The sequence below is a fragment of the Dipodomys merriami genome, unplaced genomic scaffold (genome assembly GCF_024711535.1).
Source record: "Dipodomys merriami isolate MVZ:Mamm:240054 unplaced genomic scaffold, mDipMer1.0.p SCAF_19, whole genome shotgun sequence".
Lineage (NCBI taxonomy): Eukaryota > Metazoa > Chordata > Mammalia > Rodentia > Heteromyidae > Dipodomys > Dipodomys merriami.
This window is the reverse complement of record NW_027203270.1, coordinates 27,018,320-27,041,177: the sequence shown is the minus strand read 5'-3', so window position 1 is coordinate 27,041,177 and position 22,858 is coordinate 27,018,320. Positions and strand designations below refer to the sequence as shown.

The following is a 22,858-nucleotide window of genomic DNA, read 5'->3' as shown; positions in this document are numbered from 1 at the left end:
CTGGGGAACAGATTTAGGATTTAAAATGATGGATGCTTTCTGAGCTACTGTGGCTGACTTCTGCCTGTATCCCCAGGCTTTGATGCTAACTTGTATATGGAGAAAAGATTATGTCAGCCATTCCCTACCCATGTAGTTTTTGACAAAAGTCTCATAACATGTACAGTGTTTGCTGCAGAAAAAAAACCTGTCTATTGTAGTCTTGAATAAGTAGATTTTTCTGGTAAACAGATGTGGACATGATCATAGTTTCAGCTCTGTGAACATGTCAGCATCATAGACCTCTGCACAGACAGACACACCCAGTCCCATACAGCCAAAGGACCAATTTGAGGAAAGGGAAGTTGCTACAGAAAGCATCATATGATTAGACGAAGATCAGAGCAGTAACAAAGTTGATGATTTCTACAAATATTCCAATGAGTTATCCACAATTAAATGCTTAAAGCATGCATTTCAAATGATATCTAGTACCTAAGGAACAATTTCCTCCCCAGTCCATTTCCTTATAAGCCATGAAAAACAAAAAACAAGGAAAAGCCCTGCAGATTCCTCTCTCCACCTGCCAGTATATATAACCCCTCAGAATCAAAGAAGCTCTCAGAATCTGGGAATCTCCTCTGGGAACAGAAGCCCGCCCTCTAACTTGCCACCATGACCAACTGCTGCTCCCCTTGCTGCCAGCCCACCTGCTGCAGGACCACCTGCTGCAGAACCACTTGCTGGAGACCCACCTGCGTGACCAGCTGCTGCCAGCCCTGCTGCCAGCCCAGCTGCGGCAGCTCCAGCTGCTGCCAGCCCTGCTGCCAAACTACCTGCTGCACAACCCGCTTCAGACCCACCTGTGTGACCAGCTGCTGCAGCAGACCCTGCTGCCAGCCCTGCTGCTGTGTGTCTAGCTGCTGCCAGCCCTGCTGCCAGCCCAGCTGCTGTGAGTCTAGCTGCTGCCAGCCTCGCTGCCAGCCCAGCTGCTGTGAGTCTAGCTGCTGCCAGCCTTGTGGCCAGTCCAGCTGCTGCCAGCCTTGCGGCCAGTCCAGCTGTTGCCAGCCAGTTTGCTCTGGACCTGTGTACTGCACAAGGACCTGCTACTACCCCACATGTGTCCGTGTGCCTGGTTGTCTGTCCCAGGGCTGTGGATCCAGCTGCTGCCAGCCCTGTAGCTGTTGATCAACTCATCACAGACCCACTACCTGTCTAGAATAACCTTCTCCTCTCAGACCTGCCTGATACTCACACTGTGGGAAACTCACTGCCCTGTCTCTGCCTATCAGATACACACTGTCATCAAACTGCCAGTCATCTCCTTGTGAACAGATCTTTGAGCTTGCTCAGAGCATGTTCCTATCCACTCTTCATTCAACCTGGATTTCTTGGTTTTAGCCTTGGAAAAGTGATGATTGCCTTTTACAGGAAGAAGTTAAAAAAAAAAAAGAAGGAAAGCAGAAACTCAGTAATCTAATTGTATCTTTGCAATGCCAAAAACCCATCATGTTGTTTCCAAATACTCATCACTTTCCTGACTTCTCTTGTGGCTTTTATATGAAACCTTGTATTGTCTCCCTTGTTGAAAGATCACTGTCTCTTGACTTGCTAATAAAGTCTTCACTACATTACCCCCTCAGTGATGGCTTGTTTGTTAATGTAATTGCTCTACATTTCACATTATTATCTCATCTAAGTCACATCATTGTCCCAAATTTAGTGCATTAGTCAGACTGTCTTTCATTGCTGTGGCCAAAATACCTGTAAGACATCTTACAGGCAGAAAGATTTATTAAGCTTATGGTTTCAGAGGGTCCATCCATGGTTGCTTAGACCCACAGACTTGGGAAGAATGTCCTGAGTTCAGGAGGATGTCTGGGTGCTCATGGTGGACAGGAAGCAGAGCAAAGATGGAACTTGAGCCAGACATAATCTTCATAGGCATAGGCATGCAACTAATAGCCCATTTCTTCATCTCCCAAAGATTCTAGAACATCCCAACTGGGATCCAAACATGGAACACATGAGCCTGTGAACCTGTGAAGACATTTCTTCTTCTTCTTCTTCTTCTTCTTCTTCTTCTTCTTCTTCTTCTTCTTCTTCTTCTTCTTCTTCTTCTTCTTCTTCTTCTTCTTCTTCTTCTTCTTCTTCTTCTTCTTCTTCTTCTTCTTCTTCCTTCTTCTTCTTCCTTCTTCTTCTTCTTCTTCTTCTTCTTCTTCTTCTTCTTCTTCTTCTTCTTCTTCTTCTTCTTCTTCTTCTTCTTCTTCTTCTTCTTCTTCTTCTTCTTCTTCTTCTTCTTCTTCTTCTTCTTCTTCTTCTTCTTCTTCTTCTTCTTCTTCTTCTTCTTCTTCTTCTTCTTCTTCTTCTTCTTCTTCTTCTTCCTTTTTTTGTGTTGAGCCTGGATGCTGTCCCTCAGCTCTTCAGCTCAAGGCTAGTGCTCTACCACTTGAGCCACAGTGCCACTTCCAGCTTTTTCTGCTTATGTGGTGCTGAGGAACGAACCCAGGGCTCAACCATGCAAGGCAAGCACTCTACCACTGAGCCACCTTCCCAGCCCAACATTTCCTATTCAAACCATAACATGTAAGCAAACCAATATGAGTTAAGTAACCTGCATCATGCCATGTTGCGAATGATGAACAGAATCCACTCTAGAGCCCAGGATGTCTCATTCCAGCTCTGCCATAGTCATGGAAATATATTTTGTTTTTTGTTTTTTGTTTGTGCCAATCCTAGGGCTTGAACTCAAGGCCTGGCCACTCTCCCTGAGCTTCTTTTGCTCAAGGCTAGCACTCTACCACTTGAGCCACAGAACCACTACCAGCTCTTTCTGTTTAGGTAGTGCTGAGGAATCAAACCCAGGGCTCCATGTATGCTAGGCAAGCACTCTACCAATAAGCCACATTCCCAGCCCTGTATATAGTTTTATATACTAAAAGGTTGGTGTCCAGTGGAAACTCCAATTCCTTATATTTTAGTTTCCTTTAACTAGACTCTTCTCAATTCATTTCTGAAAGGTCGGTAACCAATAACCACATAAATAAGAGCATTCATGCTTTTTCTTAAGAGCACCAGTGAATGGTGTGAAAATTTTATTGTCTGTTGCCTGCCAGCCAATGTAAACTCCATTAAATTCTTTTTGATCATTTATTGTTGTTTCTGCCACTGTCTGAAACTTTGATGTGAGAGGCTCATCAGAAAGAGTTTCTGATGTTATGTAAATAGCATTACTCATGTCAACATTGTTTTAGTCACCTATACAAATAGGCAGCAGTGAGTAAGTCATGTTCTGTGAAACACAGGCCAAATTTCATTTGAACTGAGAGTTGGGGAGATAATTGCTTTCGGTCAAAATATTATTAAGGAAATAAAGTCATGGCAAATACTGGTATTCACAGTAACAGTGCAACAGGCCTTATAGACTTTGATCCTTCCATTATCTTTGGGATTTCCTTGAAGATCAAAGTAGCTCTGGAGTTTTGGGAAAGAAAGACCAGCCTTCTGAGATATATGAAAGCCAAAGAACAAGTATTTGAGGCAAGAGACTGAGAAGTAGGCACCACTAGGACCCGTGGTTGGCAAAGGTGTAGTGCTAAAAGAGTTATCACTAGATTTCCTAAGAAAGAAAATAACAATTGTAGATGTTATAGCTGCTATTGCTAAATGAAAGGGAAAAACACAAGAATAAACAATAAATCACTAGGGCCACCACCTGTGAGATCACTATTTTAGCAGCAAGTTTGGTATGTAGACAAGTGAGGAAAATGTTGGATTTTCCAATGGTTCTGGGGCAATTATATATCCCCCTAAGGCAGAAAGGAAAATCAACCCCTATTTCAGATACAAACCAACCCCAAGAATACTACATATATAAAAGTAAATGGTAGAGCAATAGCATTTCTAAGATTTAATATAGGGTAATAACCAATGTCATTGGGTAATAATCAATTCATTATAGAAGAAGCAGGAAGCATTATAAGTACCATGGAAGCCTGAGTGGCTATATAACAATAAAATGAAAAGGGAGGGTCAAGGCAAGAACTGGTGGCATGACTCAAGTGGCAGAGCACTAGCCAGGAGTGAGAAAGCCAAGTAACAACACAATGCCTTAAATTCAGTACTGACATACACACACACACACACACACACACACACACTCACACACACACACACACACACACACACACACACACACACACACACACACACACACACACACACAAGCCATGGTCACAGAATAAGAAAGGATATTGATTGAGCAAAATATGAGTAAAAGCAGGATCCAGAATAAAGAACATCAATGAAGTAATAAGAGAAAGATGATATAGCATTATAAATTTAAGACATGATCTACACCTCATGAAAGCAAATGCCAGTGTCCACTAAGCTTATGGAAGTTCAATACATTCACCTTCACAGAAATGAGACAGCATAAAATCGATGGTCTGACAATCAACTTTCCAGTACTGAAACAAAATGCCTAAGACAAACTCAAAGGAGAATATGTTTATTTTCAGGTTCTAGATGCTTCAATGCATGGTCACTTTGGGGTCTCTGGTGAAGCAGTATGTCATAATAGCAACAAGGGTCAAGGAAGAGCCACTCACCTTCTGATGGCCAGGAACCAATGAGAAAGAAAGGAAAAGAATCCCAAGACTCTAGAGCCTAACCAGGAAGTAGGAAAAGACTAATTCCTCCAAATAGGCCCCTCCCTTAATCTTGCCACCACCTCTCAATAGGCTGACAGGTAGGAACAAGCTTTCAACACATGAGCTTTGGGTGAACACTTAAGATATAAACCATAACAAATGCACAACCAAAATAGTTACAAGTTCCAGAGTGAAAAAATATCAGACATATAGCAAGGAGGTAGAAGTGGAGGTGTGGCTCAAGTGGTAGAGCACTAGCCATGAGTGGGAAAAGCCAAGCAAGAGTGCCAGGCCCTGAGTTTAAGCCCCACTATTACACACACACACACACACACACACACACACACACACACGTGTACACACACATACAGACACACGTGTGCACACACATACAGACACAAATTATAAGGCAAAGAAGATAATAAGTGCTACACATTATTGCAATTTTTTTGAAAAAGAAATGTTGGGACTATTTTCTAATATCAGTCATATGTACAGTTTAGAATCCAGAAATTTCAGCACGAGAATCCACAGAAACACATGCACCTGTGGGACAGGATTTGACCAACATATTCATAGAATCATGATTCCCAAAGGTCTGAATGATGACAAAATGTCCATTAATAAGAGAAAGCATTAAAATTGTAGTCTTCACATGCAACAATACGAAAATATCCATACCAAATCATCAAATGACTACTGCATAGGAAAAAAAGTCTAAATCTCAACAAACAAAATTTTGAGGAAAATAAAATAAGCCCCCAAAGAGTTCCTTAATTTCAATTTGGATAAAGTTCAAAAATTGGAAATTTTATTCTAGTTAACATACTCATTGACTTAGGAATGAGGAGGAAGATAATAGTAAGGAAAAACAGGAAGAAAGTGACTAGAGTATGGGGGTTAATATCCTCTGACATGATTTGCAAACATTATTTCTTTACTTACATTTTAAGATTTACATTAAAATGAATTCTCTTCTTTGTCTCTCTGTTTCTATCGCTCTGCCTGTTTCTGTCTCTGTCTTTCTATGTCTCTGTTTCTCTATTTTCCTCTTCTTCATCCTCCCTTTCCTCTTCCTCCTCTTTCTCTTCTTTCTCTTTTCCTTTCAGTACTTGAAGTCAGAGTCTTATGCTTGCTAGGCAGGCACCATACCACTTCAGCCAAGACCCCAGGCTACCATTCTCTCAAAGTGTATTTTATATCAATTTCTTTGAAAATGAGAGTACTTAATGTACAAAATGGGTACTTAATGAGGGTACACAATATACATATGCCATGTAAAACATGATCTCCTCATTTTTATCAAAACCATGTACAAATGTGAATGTCCAACCTAGGAGGACCTACCTGGCTGGTAAATGAGCTTATGGTCTACATTGATGGATGCATTCAGAATCTCTGTGTTTTGTTTTTGCCTCTGTGCTCAGGCTTTGGTGCTGATGTATGTATGAAGATTGGGTTGCCCATAGTCTACTCCAGGTATTCTTTGATATGTACTTGTGACAGAGAGACATGAATGTTATAGTTGACTCAGCTGGCTCTTTTGGTGAATGGACTTGGCCACGAGGATGATTCAAGTTGTCACTGTGAACATAACAACATCACAGTCCACCCTGCAGACACCCTACAGTCTCTGAAAGTACAAGCCAATGAAGAACAGAGGGTAGCCTGTTCCCAGCTTGCAGGAAGTATCACATGACCAGGCTCATATCAGAGCAGGAACATGGTGGATCATTTCTAGAAATATTCAAACGAATTATCTACAATTAACTACTTAAAGCATAATTTTCAAACTAGTTCTAATGCTTAGAGAAGAACTTCCTTCTCAGGCCATTTCCCCTATGAACCACACAAAACAAACAACAAGGAAAAGCCCTGCTCATTGGTCCTTACATGGCATGCCCAGAGTATAAAAGCCCCAGGATGGAAGAACTTCTCAGAATCCAGAAACTAAACTGTAAACAGCAATTTATCCTCCACACCTGCCACCATGACCAACTGCTGCTCCCCTTGCTGCCAGCCCACCTGCTGCAGGACCACCTGCTGCAGGACCACCTGCTGGAGACCCACCTGCGTGACCAGCTGCTGCCAGCCCTGCTGCCAGCCCAGCTGCGGCAGCTCCAGCTGCTGCCAGCCCTGCTGCCAAACTACCTGCTGCACAACCCGCTTCAGACCCACCTGTGTGACCAGCTGCTGCAGCAGACCCTGCTGCCAGCCCTGCTGCTGTGTGTCTAGCTGCTGCCAGCCCTGCTGTCAGCCCAGCTGCTGTGAGTCTAGCTGCTGCCAGCCTCGCTGCTGTGAGTCTAGCTGCTGCCAGCCCTGCTGCCAGCCCAGCTGCTGTGAGTCCAGCTGCTGCCAGCCTTGTGGCCAGTCCAGCTGTTGCCAGCCAGTTTGCTCTGGACCTGTGTACTGCACAAGGACCTGCTACTATCCCACATGTGTCCGTGTGCCTGGTTGTCTGTCCCAGGGCTATGGATCCAGCTGCTGCCAGCCCTGTAGCTGTTGATCAACTCATCATAGATCCACTACCTGCCTAGAATAACCTTCTACTCTCAGACCTGCCTGATACCCACACTGTGAGAAGCCCACTGCCCTGTCTCTGCCTATCAGATACACACTGTCATCAAACTTCCAGTCATCTCCTTGGGAACAGATCTTCCAGCTTGCTCAGAGCATGTTCCTATCCACTTTTATAGTCTCTTCATTCTGCTCCCTAGCTGCCAGCATCATCTGTTCTTGACCTGCCTTGTGGTCTTGGCCTTGAAAAAGGGATATTGCCTTTTATAGTAAGAAGTTAAAAAAAGAAACAGAAAGGCATGCCCAGACATATCTTATTAGGTCTTGCAATGGTAAATAACTATCATTTGTTTCAATATACTGTACATCTTTGTGACTTGTTTTCTATCTCTTAAAACATCCTTGTACTTCTCCCTTTGCTAAAAGGGCACTGCCTATTTCTTTCCTAATAAAGTTTTCACTACATTGCTTCCTATGTGTGTTCTATGTCATTTCCATGGCTTTGGTTTTGCATTTGAGATTGTTATGCATATAACATCAGAAACTTTCACAGAACCATCATGATGCAGTGGTCTGCATCATACCATGGAGTAATAGACAGAATGGAGTCCAGGATCTGGGCTTTCTGGTTCAAGCTCAGGTACAGCTTCCACAATAAGTAGAAATGATGCCGGTGACTTGTTATGGGAAAGCTAGTGCGCTTCAGGTTGCCCTTTGGCAACGGAATCTGAAATTTCTTACATTTTTCAAAACATTTTCAACTTTCAAAGCTCTTCCCCATCCATGGTACCCTAGCAACAAGAAGCAATATAATAAGAGCAACAGTGATTTTTTTAGAACTCTAGTAAAGACCAGGAATAGTAGTTCACACCTGTAATCCCAGTTACTGGGCAATCAGAGACCAAGAGGATGGTGGCTGAAGGCAGCTTATACATTGAGACCCCCATCTCAACAAACAAGCCAGTTGTAGTGGCATGCGCCCATTGTCCAACTACAAAGGAAACATAGGTAGGAGGATCTTATCTGTGTCTGGTCCTAAACAAAAGTAAACATGAGACTCTATTCAAAAACTAATACAAAAAAGGTATGAGTGTGGCTCAAGTAATAAGAGTATCACATAAAGCCCTGAGTTCAAATAACAGTACATACCACTAAAAAAGGACCCTCATCAGTGTTGTGAAGTTCTTTCTGTCTGAGTCTCTACCCAGCCAAGGGTAAATGCTTGAAATATTTTGATCATCCATTGTGTTCTCACCATTCTTCCAGGACTGTGATCTGAGAGAAACATCTAGAAAGGCTTCCGATCACCTAAACAAATAGCCATGAGGGAGTTGCCATGCCCCATGAAACACAGGCCAAATTTCATTTGCACCCAGACTTGGAGGGATTATTTGTTCCTAGATCGAGATAGTATTAGGGAAATTAAGTAATGACAATCCTGGGGATCGAAGTAACAATTCAGAGTGCTTATCAGCCTTTGATCCTTCTGTAAACTCTAGACTGAAAAGACGGAAATAACTCCCTAAATTTTTGAGAAGGAACCAGTGGACTTAAGGAAATGAAAGTCTAGGATTCTGGAGTTATAAAAATGTGAGGAAAGAAACATGGTGAAAGGAATGTGTACTGCCAAGAGCCATGATTGGATGAATGTAGGCTAAAGGATAGAACACCAGAACTATAGGGAAAGGAACAAGTAACAACATAGAACTCAAGTGTTTGCTAATGAGATGGCTGATACTCCTACAGGAGAGGGGGAAAAAAGGGAAGAGAAACTAGGGACCCTTCTGAGAGGCACAGTTTCTTCCACATAGCTAACTTGACTTTGGTTCAGGAAATATATGGTCTTCTCAAATGCATAGCCTAAAAAGTTCCTTGCAGACATTTTCCAAGAGTTTAATTATAACTGACCTGCATAGGGAGACAAAACGTAACCCACAAGGGTGGTTTGTTGGTTGGTTTGTATGTTGTTTCTGTTGCTGAAAGTAGAACAGTGAGCTCAAAGGACTGGGTACTGAATGGCATCTGCTTCAAACATTTTGAAAAAATATCAATCTCACATAGGAATGGAAAACCCATAGTTCTATGGAGAAGAAACTCAGGTATTGATCAAATGGAAGGCAGAAAAAACAATAATTTGTATGTTGTTGCAATTAGTTTTGAAAAAAAAAAAGTTTGGATCTACGAATGTGCCTAATTTAGAACACAGAACTTAGGAATCTCATTCTAAGAATATATTCGCAGGAATGCATGCACTCATTGGCCAAAGTGAGAGCAAAAATATTCATAAGATCATGATTCACCAAAACGCTAATGATGGAAAAATGTCCATCAAGAGAAACATAACTAAGTTGTTTTCCTGTTATACAAAGAAAAGATCAGATCATTGGAAATGAACAAATACCTCCTATGCAAAGTGGGTAAATGTGACAAATATTTTGTGTGCCAGTACTGGGGCTTGAATGCAGGGCCTAGGTGCTGTTCCTGAGCTTTTTTGCTCAAAGCTAGTACTTCTATCACTTGAGCCACAGCACCACTTCCAGGTTTTTGGTGGTTAATAGGAGATAAAAAAAAAATCTCACAGACGGGCTGGGAAGGTGGCTCAGTGATAGAGCGCTAGCCTTGCATGCATGAGGCCCTGGGTTCGATTCCCTAGCACCACATAAGCAAAAAGAAAAAAAAGCAGGAAGTGGCGCTGTGGCTCAAGTGGTAGAGCGCTAGCCTTGAGCTGAAGAGCTGAGGGACAGCACCCAGGCCCAGAGTTCAGGCGCCATGACCGGACCCAAAAAAAAAAAAAAAAAATCTCACAGACTGTCCTGTCCAGGCAGGCTTTCAAGTGAGATTCTCAGATCTCCTAAGTTGCTATGATTACAGGCACAAGCTACTAATGCCTGGCAGTACAAACTTAATTTTTATCAGAGGATACCAAGTTTTAAAAATATGTATAGACTATGTAATTTCAATTCGGATAAAGTTCAAAAATGGGCACAACTGTGATATTAGACAAAGAAGGAAAATAGTTGCTACAGGGAAGAGAGGGATAAGAAAAAACATGAGGTCCTGGCATGAATTCTGAGCACACTGGGCTCTTTGTCAAATTTGATCAAGCTATACATAAAAATGTATGGTCTTGTCCCACAGCACACTATGCTTTGATTTCCTTGAAAATGATAAAACGGACGGGGTCATCATGTGGAATATGGAAGCAGCAGGCAGGTAGGGATATCCTGCTGATCAACTCCATGAGAAATCTAAATGCTGTTTCAAACCCTGCATCTTCCTTTAGCCTCTCTCCTCAGCCCTTGGTGCTGAGGTATATATGGAAAAAGATGGCACCATGGTTTTTGTTTAACAAGTATAAATAACATGGGCAAGGTTTGCTCAATCCGACATACTTATTGTAGTCCTGAATAAATTGTCTTTTGGTCGAACCCATCTGGACACAGACATGGATTCAAGTTGTCCCTGTGAACACATGGGCATCAAAGACATTTCCCAGTCTCTCCACAGAGGCACTGGGGCCAAAGCAAAGGAAGGAAGGAGAAGTTGAAGCTCCTCCCCTGGCCACAGAAACTGTCACATGACCCCAGATGATGACTACAATAGGAAGCATGATGCAGGTGACTTCTAGAAATATTCTCCATGAATTATCCACTATTAATTGCCTAATGGATGATTTTCAAAAGATTTGTAATACTTGGGGGCAAACTTCCTCCTTCAGCCATTTCCCCATGAGCCTACAGAAAACAAACAACAACAACAAAGAAAAGTCCTGCTCATTCATTGGTCCCCACACCAGTGTCAGGGGTATAAAAGCCCCAGAATCAAAGAAGCTCTCAGAATCTGGGAATCTCCTCCGGGAACAGAAGCCCATCCTCCACACCTGCTAACATGACCAACTGCTGCTCCCCTTGCTGCCAGCCCACCTGCTGCAGGACCACCTGCTGCAGAACCACCTGCTGGAGACCCACCTGCGTGACCAGCTGCTGCCAGCCCTGCTGCCAGCCCAGCTGCGGCAGCTCCAGCTGCTGCCAGCCCTGCTGCCAAACTACCTGCTGCACAACCCGCTTCAGACCCACCTGTGTGACCAGCTGCTGCAGCAGACCCTGCTGCCAGCCCTGCTGCTGTGTGTCTAGCTGCTGCCAGCCCTGCTGCCAGCCCAGCTGCTGTGAGTCTAGCTGCTGCCAGCCCTGCTGCCAGCCCAGCTGCTGTGAGTCTAGCTGCTGCCAGCCTTGCGGCCAGTCCAGCTGCTGCCAGCCAGTTTGCTCTGGACCTGTGTACTGCACAAGAACCTGCTACTACCCCACATGTGTCTGTGTGCCTGGTTGTCTGTCCCAGGGCTGTGGATCCAGCTGTTTCTAATCTTGCTGCAGTTGACCCTCATCCCTGTCTCACATTGCAACTTTCCATCTACCAACCCAAGCCTGGCAATAATATGACTGTCAGGCTTTGCTATCATCAACCATCCACTGGTTGTTTTCTTGCAAAGGGCAGGTCTTGTTGATAGGGGAAAAATTTACTCCATTGGCTGTTCATCTCTTTACCTGCTAATCCGTGTTCTTGTTCTCAGTCTACTTTATCTGCTTTTGACCGTGAGTCACATTCTCAGATGTTGAAAAGTAATCTATGTCTTTTTGCCCTAAACAACCTAAAAAGTAAGCAGACAAATATAGCCCCTTTCCTGACTCTTCTTAGTGATGAGTATTTCCTCACTATACTTTTATCCTTATGGCTTATTCTTCTCCCTGCTATGCTTACTTTACAAAATTCTCTTCTTTGTGACAAGGAACTTGTCTAATTAATTTGCATTTATTTCCTAATAAATCTCTACACTGATCATGTTTCTGGGTTTTGTTTTTGTTTCTATATTATGTTGTGCCTAAGGCTTTACATTCACTATTCCCTGATTCTACTATTCCTTTCTAGCCCCACAATTATCCAAAAAGATGTTCAAGGCCAAGAATATCTTTAGTAGTTAGTAGGTGACAAAATGTCCTTGTCCAATGTCATTGGGCCCAGCACCTTAGGCTTCTTATTTTACCTGACAGTTACTCTAATATATCTACTTCTCTCCAAGCAGAACTGACTGGCCCTGGGCAGGTTTCACTCTTTATCTAGCTTAGCCTTTCCCTTGCAAAGGAAATCAACACTTTCCTTTGCAAGGTAGTTTTGTGTGTAAAGGTAGATGAAAGTGAAGAACACACACATACATACACACACATACACACACACACACACACACACACACACACACACACATGTACGTTACTAGACACCATCAAAACCTACAATGAACATGATGGAAACATGAGCAGACCTTCTCAAAACCTCAACATTAAGGCTTTATGTAGTCCATGCCTGCCTCTCTAAAAGGAAAATGAGCCTAAGAACAGGTAATGATCTTTTTGGAAGCTATCAGAAATAGAAACATAGACTCTTCTTGGCTTCTGAAGAGCTTCTCCTAACTGGCATGCTCAACACTCACCACATCTAGAGTCCCATGGCAGACAACCCCTTTATTGGTTTAAGGTATTTAAGGAAACCTCTGACTAATTATTAGCTAATCTAGTTCATATTTTAATAGTCTAAATGTGATTTTAAAAAAACTGATATACTTATCAGAATTAGCTGAGAAAAGCCAAAGAGTAATGACAAACCCTACAGAAGAATCTTAATTCCAGATTGTATCATACTATATTATTTTAAATGCCTAGCTTTCAATTTTAAAAAAAACATTAAAAATAGAAGAAAGTTTAGTCCACGCACAAGAGAACAATTAAGTTTTTCAACCAATAGGGGTTGTATACATATGAATCTTGATTCTTTTATGGAACTTTTCACCTCGGGGGAGAAGGAAATAAAACCATATAAAATCAATCAAAGTTATATTTTAGGTGTAATTACAAAATGTAAGATAATAAGTCTTATAGAAGAAAATAAACAACATCTTCATGATACTAGGTTGCTAAATGTCTTACAGTAAGTCTGTATAAAATTATTATATAAAGCGGAGCACCAGTGGCTCAGACCTATAATCCTAGCTACTAAGGAGGTTGAGATCTGTGGATGGTGATTCAAAGCCAGCTCAGGCAGTAAAATCCATGAGACTCTTCTCTCCAATAAACTACTCAGAAAAAGAAGTGGCACTGTGGCTCAAATGGCAGAGCATTAGCCTTGAGCACAGAGAGGCTCGGGGACAGAGCCCAGGCCCTGAGTTCAAGTCATATTTTCAATATTATATTGAATATATATGTGTATATATGTTCAATATATGTATATAGATGAAAATATATATGTATATATAATATTGAAAATGTGAATCTCTTCTTGCTTTAAGATAACCATTAATCACCACAACATCTAGACAGCTCAACAAACTATACTGTCAAAGAACCAACTACCCAACTAATAAATGGACAAATAAACTGAAAAGACAATTCTTGAAAGAAGAAGTTTGAATGAACAATAAATACCTAAGTCCTCAATATCCCTGATCATAAAGGAAACACAAAACAAAGAGATACTGAGAGTTCATTTCACTCCAGTCAGAATGACCAAGGTTAAGAACACAAGCATGCAGGTTAGGGTGTGGGGGAAAAGAACACATATACACTTGGTTGAAACTGCAACCTGTCTGTCTGATTGGTATGTGGAAAAAATTATACTAATGGTTTTCATGTATGACATTTTCTTTACTTAAATTCTATTGTAAAGGTGATTGACATTTTTTCATATCTGTATATACTGTGCTATGTTCACCTTTATCCCTCTCCAGCTCTTCATTTCCTGGAATATTTTAGAGCAATAAAAATAAGTGAAGTACTATTAAAATATCCAGGAAAAAAATATTCAAATTTGTATTATTTCATTCATTATAATGTGATTTAGTCATATTGACCTACAATTTTAGAAATCAATAGACAGATTGTCTACCTGTGGATATGAAAGAGGCGTTTAATTTAAAGGAAAAGGAATTATGTTCTATTTCTTACGTGATTATAGTGATATGGGTGTAATAAATTTTGTGATAATTTATTAAGTTGGGAACTCATAATTGGAACACTGTAGGAATGAAGTTTTTAACAAAAAAGTTGGAGAGGTATTGGAGAGATACTAGCACTGACAGATAATTCAGCCACTGAAGTCCCTAATCTAGTTCTTTTATTATGAAGAAAACCACAAAAGAAAGAAAATAAGAATTATGCAACCAGCCACCCCAGATTACTGACTCTGTTAAGTGACAGGGCTATTAAAATCATCAGCACATCTGGTATTTCAAGAAGTTCCCCAGTTAGATCCAATTATGCCCACTATAAATAGAAAATGCCTCATTCTTGGACAAAGACTATTGGTTACCTAAGATGTAAATAAGTTAGTGTTTACTTCTGTCTTTTTTTGAACTCAGCACATAGATCTTTTAAAAATACTTTTTATCTTTTAAGTAGTTATTCAGAGGAGTTGCCATTCGACCAAAGGGTTTGTGAATGCAGTGTGTCTTGATCAATGTCACCCCTTCGACATGCTCGCCCACCCTTCCCAACCCAGCCCTTCCCTCACATTTCTATTTTAATATATTATTATTGTCTTTAAGTAGTTGTTCAAAGGAATTGCCATTTGGCAGAGCAGTTTATGAATACACCCCTTTTAACATTCTCACCCACCCCACCTCTTCCCTCACTTTTCTTAATTTTTAGGTATGTATTGGGGATTTTGGCACTTAACAAAGCGATTTATGAACACAATGCATCTTGAACTGTGTCATCCCTGGAAAGGGTGGGTTGAAGGGGGATAGAAATGAGTATTTTCTAAGTTCCGGTGTAATCCTTCTGCTTCTACCCACCTGCTGTGTTTTTGCTGTATAACTGGGAACTCATTTTACCAAATAACCTGTTTCCATTGTACCTGACACACAAGTGGAGTTGCTAATACAGAGTAGATACTTGTACTGGTCTGGACTCATGTTTTTTGTAGCCACACAGACATGAATCAGACATTCAGTATAGCCCTGTGAACATAACATAATCAAACTCCCCTCTTCCCCCCCCCACCAACCCCAAACTAGAGATAATCTAAGTACAATCAGTAGAACAAAGCCACAGAGGAGCCAGTACCTAGAGACTCCCGGGCCAGCAGAAGCTAACACATGATCAGATGATGATCACTGCAAGAAAGATGCTGATGACCTGACTCCTTCCTTTTATCTGTAAAAGGCCTCTATGAGTTGCCTCTAATTAAGAAAAGATTAAACACTCTCAAAAGACTCATAACATTTAAGAGGGGGGTGGAAACTTCCTCCATGTCAATACCTAAATGGAATACAGAAAAACAACATAAACAAGCAACAAGGAAAATGTTTACTGATTGGTCCAAATTCTGGAGGCCAGGTATATAAAAGGTCCAGATCAGAGAAGAAGAAAAAAAGGCACCACACTCGAGAATACTAACTGTGAAAGGAACCACTACCTACACCTGCCACCATGACCCATTCCTGCTTTTCCTCTTGCTGCCAGCCTAACTGCTGCCAGTCTACCTGCTGTAGAACCACCTGCTGGAGACCAACCTGTATGGCCAGTTGCTGCTGCCAGCCATGCTGCCAGCCCAGCTGCTGCCAGCCATGTTGCCAGCCCAGCTGTTGTGAGTCCAGCTGCTGCCAGATCTGCTGCCAGCCAGTTTGCTCTGGACCTGTGTACTGCACCAGAACCTGCTACTACCCCACATGCGTCCGTGTGCCTGGTTGCCTGTCCCAGGGCTGCGGATCCAGCTGCTGCCAGTCTTGCTGCTGCTGATTAACTCCCCAAAGGCCATCATCATCTTCACACAACCATCTACCAACAGATTTGCTTCAGTAGGAAAAAATTCAATCCCAAAGCCAGCATGCTGTCACTGAACGTTCTATTGTCCAACTGCTGGCTTCAACCTTTAGGAGTCAGTGTGTACAGAGTACCTCATCCTGATTTTTTTTCTTCCCTATGTCCTAGGGATTTAGAAGCACCTTCTCATATGCTCAGTTGGGAGTTAGGGTATCTTCTTTGAATCAGAGCCAATGCCTTCACACTTTTCTGTCCAAGTAACTCAAGAAAACAAAGTCTCCCAACTTTCTCCTAGATTTCTGCAATGGATCAATTATCTTTATAATCATGTTTTCCTTTTCAGTCGACTCACAGTTTCCTGTATCGTGCCTTTTACTTTTCATAATCACTAAGAGTTATCTTCTTAGCAACAGGGATTCTTAGCTAAATTCAAAAAATAAATTCTGAACCCATTTTTAATACTATTTTTGTTTCCTTATATTGCACAGCATTCTTTTTTTCTAGGATTTAATATTTTTAGAAAGAGAAAATATAAAATTATCAAAAAAATTTTAAGGTTCATTTAGGAGCTGAATAGTACAGGGGCAGGAAAGGTTCAAAACTTTTTTCCTGTAATTGATTTAAGGTAAAAATTAAAAATAATATCAAAATCATAGCAGCTGTAACTGTCCAAGTAAAAGCCCACCTACAAAAAGGCAGGATAAAATATGATTGAGAAAACATACACATCATGACTTGGTAACAAATTTCAAATGGTTTCACTTCCCACAGTCCAAAATGAAGATCATCTTGGATGCTTAGATTCTACTTCTTAAGAATCCAGTCAATGCCAGGCAAAAAACCAGTAAGAGCTTCACCCTCTATATCTGCACAGCATTCTTAACGTAGATTCCCAAACATGCTGCATACTGAGTTAGTAGGCTTCTGACATAGGTTCAGGGGCTTGGCAGTGTAAATCAGCTTATTCTATAGCAGCTAAGAAGTGGAAACAGAGGAAGTATCCAATAACAATAGAGTCCCTTCAAAAACACTCTCGGGAACTCTCTTCCTTCAACTAGGATTTACCTTCTAGTCGTTCTTCACATGAACTTGCCAGTGGCTGAGTCCACTGGTGAAGTTGAGCTTGGGTACGCTTTCGTCTAAGAAGCATACAAAATATAATTGAAGATGTAGGCAGAACCAACCATTTTCTGAGTAGGGCTCCAGTAGCTTGGGAATTAAGAGCATGAGTTGACTAACCGGATTACAGCAAAGTAAAAGGCTTCCATATGTCAAAAGGAAGTATCTACCAGAATGAAGTGACAGCTTAGAGAATTGGGCAGGGGGAATTGTGTGCTACTATTCACCACACAGAAGATGAATCTCCAGAATATATACTGAGTTCAAAAATTAAGAACCAGTAGAATGCCGGGCACCAGCGGCTCAAGCTTGTAATCCTAGCTACTCACAAGGCTGAGATCTGAGGATCACGGTTCAAAGCCAGTCTGGGCAGGAAAGTCTGTGAAACTCTTATTTTGAATAAACTAATAGAAAAACCAGAAGTGGTGCTGTGGCTCAAGTGGTAGAGCACTCGCCTTGAGCTGAAGAGCCGAGGGACAGCGCCCAGGCCCAGAATTCAAGACCCACAACCACCACCAACAACAACAAAAGAACCAGTAAAACAAACAATCCAATTAGCAAATGACAAACAAATTGAGCAGTTAAAAAAAAAAAAAGGAGAACTGATTGAGCAAGTGGCAAATGAAAAAAAAAACAAAACAAAACATTTTTCAAACACTTTTCCATATCTGATGAGAAATCCTTAGCCATAAAGGGAATGTGAGCCAAAAATCACAAAGAGGTTTCATCTCACTCCAGTTAGAGTGGCAATAATCAAGAAAACAAACAAGACACAAATGGGGTGCAGAGATAGAAAAACAAGGAAAGGAGAAATACTATCAGTAGGAATTAGTATAGCCATGATGGAAATCACTATGACAGTCCCTCAAAAGGTCTACAAATAGAAGTACCAAATGATCCTGCTGACGTCATTCCTTCATACTTTCTATCCCTAGGAAATGTACCCAAACAAATGTGTAACAGCATATAATAGTATATGTGTTTCCAGCAACAATATTCAAAATAGACAAGTTATAGAAGCAGGCTAAGAGATGGTGGTTCAAGTCCAGGCCAGGGAAAAACTTCATGAGACCTCCATCTCAACATATACATATGTAGCTCAAGGCTATGATCCTAGATACACATGGAAGCATAAATAAGGAGATTATTGTTCAGGATAGCTCAGGGCAGAAATAAGAGAGGACTTGAGTGGCAGAGCACCTATCTAGCAAGCATGAGACCCTGAGTTTAATCCCTAGTACTGTGTGTGCATACTCATGTGTGTGCACACTCACGCTTGTGCGCTCACGCACATACACACACACACACACACACACACACACACACACACACACACACACACACACACACAGAAAGACCTCCCTGACAACATTTTCATTTGATTCCTTCATGACATAACATTTTAAAGCCAATTATGGTATTACCTGTCATCCAAGTATAATTATATTTTATTAGTATATTTAATGGCATAAAATAATGGGTTTCATTGGCATTTCATACACCTATATAACATATTTTAACCATATTCAACATCCCCAATACCTCTTACTTCTTCATCCACCTCCTATGACCACCATTCCCTTCCTGTCCTTTTGATAAATACTCCACCTTCTACATTCATATTCTTTCTTACGTAAATTCCACATAGGAGTACAAATAGGTACTATTCGTCTTTCTTTCTGAGTCTGGCTTATTTTACTTAACCAATCTAATTATAACTTTAGACAACTCAAGAATTTATTTTATGATACATTCGAAAATTTAAATTCACAACTCAGAGTACTCGGTCTCTCTTCCAAAAGTTATACCAAAGCTTGCATTTTATTTATTTATTTATTTGTATTATCTTTTAGTAGTTGTACAAAAAGGTTTCAATTCAGCATATCAGTTTATGAGTATAATGTGTCCTGACCAAGGTCATGCTGTGTTTTACGTGTGTTTATGTGTTTATTGATCAGCCAACCTTCTAGAAACATCAATAAGGTTTGATTTGCCCCATTTTTACATAAGCAGAAAAGGAAAAAGGCTAGTGGAGGTTATAAGACACTTGTTCACATTGTATACCTAAAGATACCTAACGAAGAGCCTGGATGAGGAAAGGAAAAAAAAGCCTAAATTTGAATTTTTTGTTTTTGTTTTTGTTGGTCATGGGGCTTGAACACTTGGCCTGGGCACTGTCCCTAAGCTCTTTGGCTCAAGGTGAACACTCTACAACTTGAGCCATAGCTCCACTTCCAGTTTTTCTAGTGGTTTATTGGAGATAAGAGTCTCATGAACTTTCCTGCCCAGGCTGGCTTTGAACCGCAATCCTCAGATCTCAACCTCATGAGTAGCTAGGATTACAGGCGTGAGCCACGGGCCCCATCTTGAATATATTTTAACTGAAGTTTCATGTCCCAGCCTCCCTCCAATGCCCTAAGTGCCTACAGTCAAACTCCCCAGTGCATTTGTGCCAAACTGTCTGCCTAAAGGCTCTTCCGGAACAATTCCTATCCAAGGTCTCAGCTTCAATGGGGGATAGAAAGCATTTGGGCATTCTGGTAAAACACTCTGAATTTTTTAACAGTGAGAAAGCTCTGGTAAAGCTTCGTTAGTATTAATGAAGCCACTACAAAAGAGCCATCTAAAAAAGTGTATCAGCAAGACAGGGAAATGCTTGATTAACTGGAACAGTAGTCTCATGGAGTGCCACACGTGGGGCGGGGGGTGGGGGGTGGGGGCAGGGGTCTGGGGTGATTTCTTGACAAAGGGCTCCAGGAAAAAAGAGAGCTGGATGAGGGCGGAGAAGAGCTCAGAAAGATCATTCATTCTGAATGTGTGGATGTGCATGGTCTCTGGGGAAAACATTTTAGGGAACTTATAGTGAAGGTAGCCCAAGAGGCAAAGAATCCTTAAAAGAGATTTGAAAAGATGGACCAGACTACTTGGGTCTATAAATTTGTATTTAGTAGATTCAGATATTGAGTCTGTAAGCTGCCCAGCAGGCAGTTTATCAAGATTCCTTCCATTCCTGGAATTCCTCCTAAACACCCCTAAATTCCTGTCTTGCCCTAGATTGCATTATTATTATTATTATTATTATTATTATTATTATTATTATTATCAGTCTTGAAAATCCATACGCATTCAAGCACTCAGTGCTATGAGGAAAACAAACCCATTGTCATGATAAATGGCATTCTCGTGGAGAGAAAATAATAATAATAATAATAATAATAATCTATCTTCCAAGAGGCATTCAGGACAGAATTTACAAACCCCATGCATAAAGCAGGGCTGTCTTTTAGACATGCAGCCCCGCAGACCTGATTTTGTTTACATACCAAGCATTCCAAGCTTTCTTGTGGAGCAGACTTGCCCTAAGCAAGCCCATAAAGCATGAGCATCTATGTATTAACTTACAGGAGAACTGACTGGCAGGAGTTTCTTAATCACCACACTAGCAAGGAATCAGCCCTGGGAATTGTTAGAGGGAGTCAAAGGTTGGAGGCCATTGGACATTCTGACTTGATAATAGGTCTCCCCAGCTCTCCCTCTCTGTGGCAGTTGCTTGACTGAGTGAGCACTGGGAGCTTTAGTTCCAGCACTTGCCTGAATGCTGAGCTTCTATCAGTCAGTTTGGAGTCAGTTCTTCAGATTTTGAAGATACCCTTCTATTTAAAGTGACTTTACATAATGTTGTTCATTAGGCCAGAACTGGGATTTGAACTCAGAACCTGGGGCACCATCATTTAGCATTTTTGCTCAAAGCTAGTACCCTAACACTTGAACCACAGCTTCACCTCTGGATTTTGGGTGACTAATTGGAGATAAGAGTTTCATGGACTTTCCTGATCAGTCCTCAGATCTCAGCCTCCTGAGTAGCCAGGATTACGGGTATGAACTTATTCCAGATCTTAGATAGTATCTAACTATGGACTCTCACTTGCTGCATCTTCCTTCACACCATTACACTGTGAGTATGCTTGGAATCTATCTTTCCATCTACTTCATGGCTATCACAATAGCTGCTAGCTATTGATGGCATTTCTGATCATATTTCAAGCAACTTGGGGTTTAAAAGCCTTTGTTTCTTCATCCAAAGTAAAAAAAAAAAATTTTTTTAAAGAAGTGTCTCATGCTTGTAATCCTAGCCACTTAGGAGGCTGAGATCTAAGGATCTCAGTTCAAAGCCAGCCAGCGAAAGAAAATCTGTGAGACTTTTATCTCCAATTAACAACCAAAATACAACTGAGTCTCAAAGAGGTAGAGCTCTAGCTTTGAGCAAAAGAGCTCAGGGACAGTACCCAGGCCCTTATTTCAAGTTTCATGACTGACAAGATAAATAAACAAAATAAAAGGAGTTCTCAGTAGAGAATTATCATCCCCACAACGTTGAACTAACTCTGAATTTTTTAGGTATCAATTTCATTCATTGGTTATACATCACTAGCTTGTAATGAGTGACAAACACATCCTATTCCTTTCCCTCTGCCTGCTGAAAGTCCCACAAACGAACACTGTAGTTCATTTATTCTTGTTTGAGTCAAGACAGATAGACAGGACACAGGGAAATTGTATTCTTTTTTAACATATATCCAAAGATCTATATTTAGACATGAGAACCAGGTATGGTGAGAGGGAGTTGTAAAGATCAAATCTAAGGAATCTTGATGGGCTGGAGCATAAATAATGTCAATGTTATGCTAGAAATATTTGCATTTGTTTTCTGTCTTTTCAGACAATGGGGAATACTAGTATTGGGAAACAAACATTTCTAAGGACAAATAAATTTACAAACAGATTTTCCAAACATGTACAGGTTGCTGTAGACTGTGCACGATATGTTATTCTGGACACTTCCAGTCTCTAACATACTGACACTTGAGAAATGTAGAGAAGGAGGGTGCTCAATGTATTGAGACAGACAAATGCCATTCCACCTTTTTCAAGTTTCTGAAGGCCATACACCTATAAGCTTGATCTTGTCTGTCTCAGAAGAAGATGAACCTTGGAATGAATTGTTCAAGTGATCCTTTATGAGTGCCTAGAAAAAAGATAAAACATACAACCAATGACACCAAATCACATCAAATAATGCTGAAAAACAGATTGAATTCGATGGTAGTTGACCATGACCTATTTCACTGTTAATGTTGGCATCTTATTTTATGTTATAATAATGAGCCCTTGACACCAAATTCAGTTAGACAGAGAGCTGGGGACAGGTCCATAACGGAATATTCTACACATACCCAGAGCATCTGAGGCTTGCTAGGAGGCCATACCACAGTTAAAATGGACTCAGATTTTAGGCTCTTAGTTGGTTGGTATCTCTAGCTCAGATCCTAAGGCACATCTCTATTTCTAAACCCACAGAAATAGTAAGATAGTAAATGTTGAGTGTTTGGGTCACTAAGTTTGGAAATAATTTGTCATGCAAAACTAGATGATTAGTGAAGAAAGGGGTGACATTGTCCAAAAAGAAATGTGCTGTTTATTGACTTACGTAACTGTAACCACTACACATCACCTTTAATAATAACGTTTTTTAAAAATTTTTACATGGATGATTAGTTAGGTGCTGGTGGTTCACAGCTATAAACTTAGCTACTCAGGAGTCTGAGATCTTAGAATCAAGGTTCATAAACTAGCCCAGGCAGACAAAAACTGAAAGACTCTAATCTCCAATTAACCAGCAAAAAGCCAGAAGTAGAGATGTGGCTCAAGTGGTAGAGCCTTGAACAAAAAAGCAGAACAAGATCATGAGGCTCTGAGTTCAAGCTGCTGTAGTCACACACACAC

General features: G+C 40.9%; 3 protein-coding genes across 3 annotated transcripts; all 3 read left to right on the top strand.

The window, feature by feature from the left end:
• The first annotated feature begins 654 nt into the window (after nucleotides 1-654).
• On the top strand, nucleotides 655-1,167 carry LOC138830451 (keratin-associated protein 9-6-like). Its single transcript, XM_070026831.1, has one exon. It carries the CDS (start codon nucleotides 655-657, stop codon nucleotides 1,165-1,167), a length of 513 nt encoding a protein of 170 aa, XP_069882932.1.
• A 5,454-nt stretch (nucleotides 1,168-6,621) lies between these two features.
• LOC138830450 (keratin-associated protein 9-6-like) lies at nucleotides 6,622-7,137 on the top strand. Its single transcript, XM_070026830.1, has one exon. It carries the CDS (start codon nucleotides 6,622-6,624, stop codon nucleotides 7,135-7,137), a length of 516 nt encoding a protein of 171 aa, XP_069882931.1.
• A 3,899-nt stretch (nucleotides 7,138-11,036) lies between these two features.
• LOC138830449 (keratin-associated protein 9-2-like) lies at nucleotides 11,037-11,507 on the top strand. Its single transcript, XM_070026829.1, has one exon. It carries the CDS (start codon nucleotides 11,037-11,039, stop codon nucleotides 11,505-11,507), a length of 471 nt encoding a protein of 156 aa, XP_069882930.1.
• The last annotated feature ends 11,351 nt before the right edge of the window (nucleotides 11,508-22,858 follow it).

Coding starts and splice junctions, on each gene's coding strand:
- LOC138830451 (XM_070026831.1), top strand. CDS start 655: ATGACCAACTGCTGCTCCCCTTGCTGCCAGCCCACCTGCTGCAGGACC.
- LOC138830450 (XM_070026830.1), top strand. CDS start 6,622: ATGACCAACTGCTGCTCCCCTTGCTGCCAGCCCACCTGCTGCAGGACC.
- LOC138830449 (XM_070026829.1), top strand. CDS start 11,037: ATGACCAACTGCTGCTCCCCTTGCTGCCAGCCCACCTGCTGCAGGACC.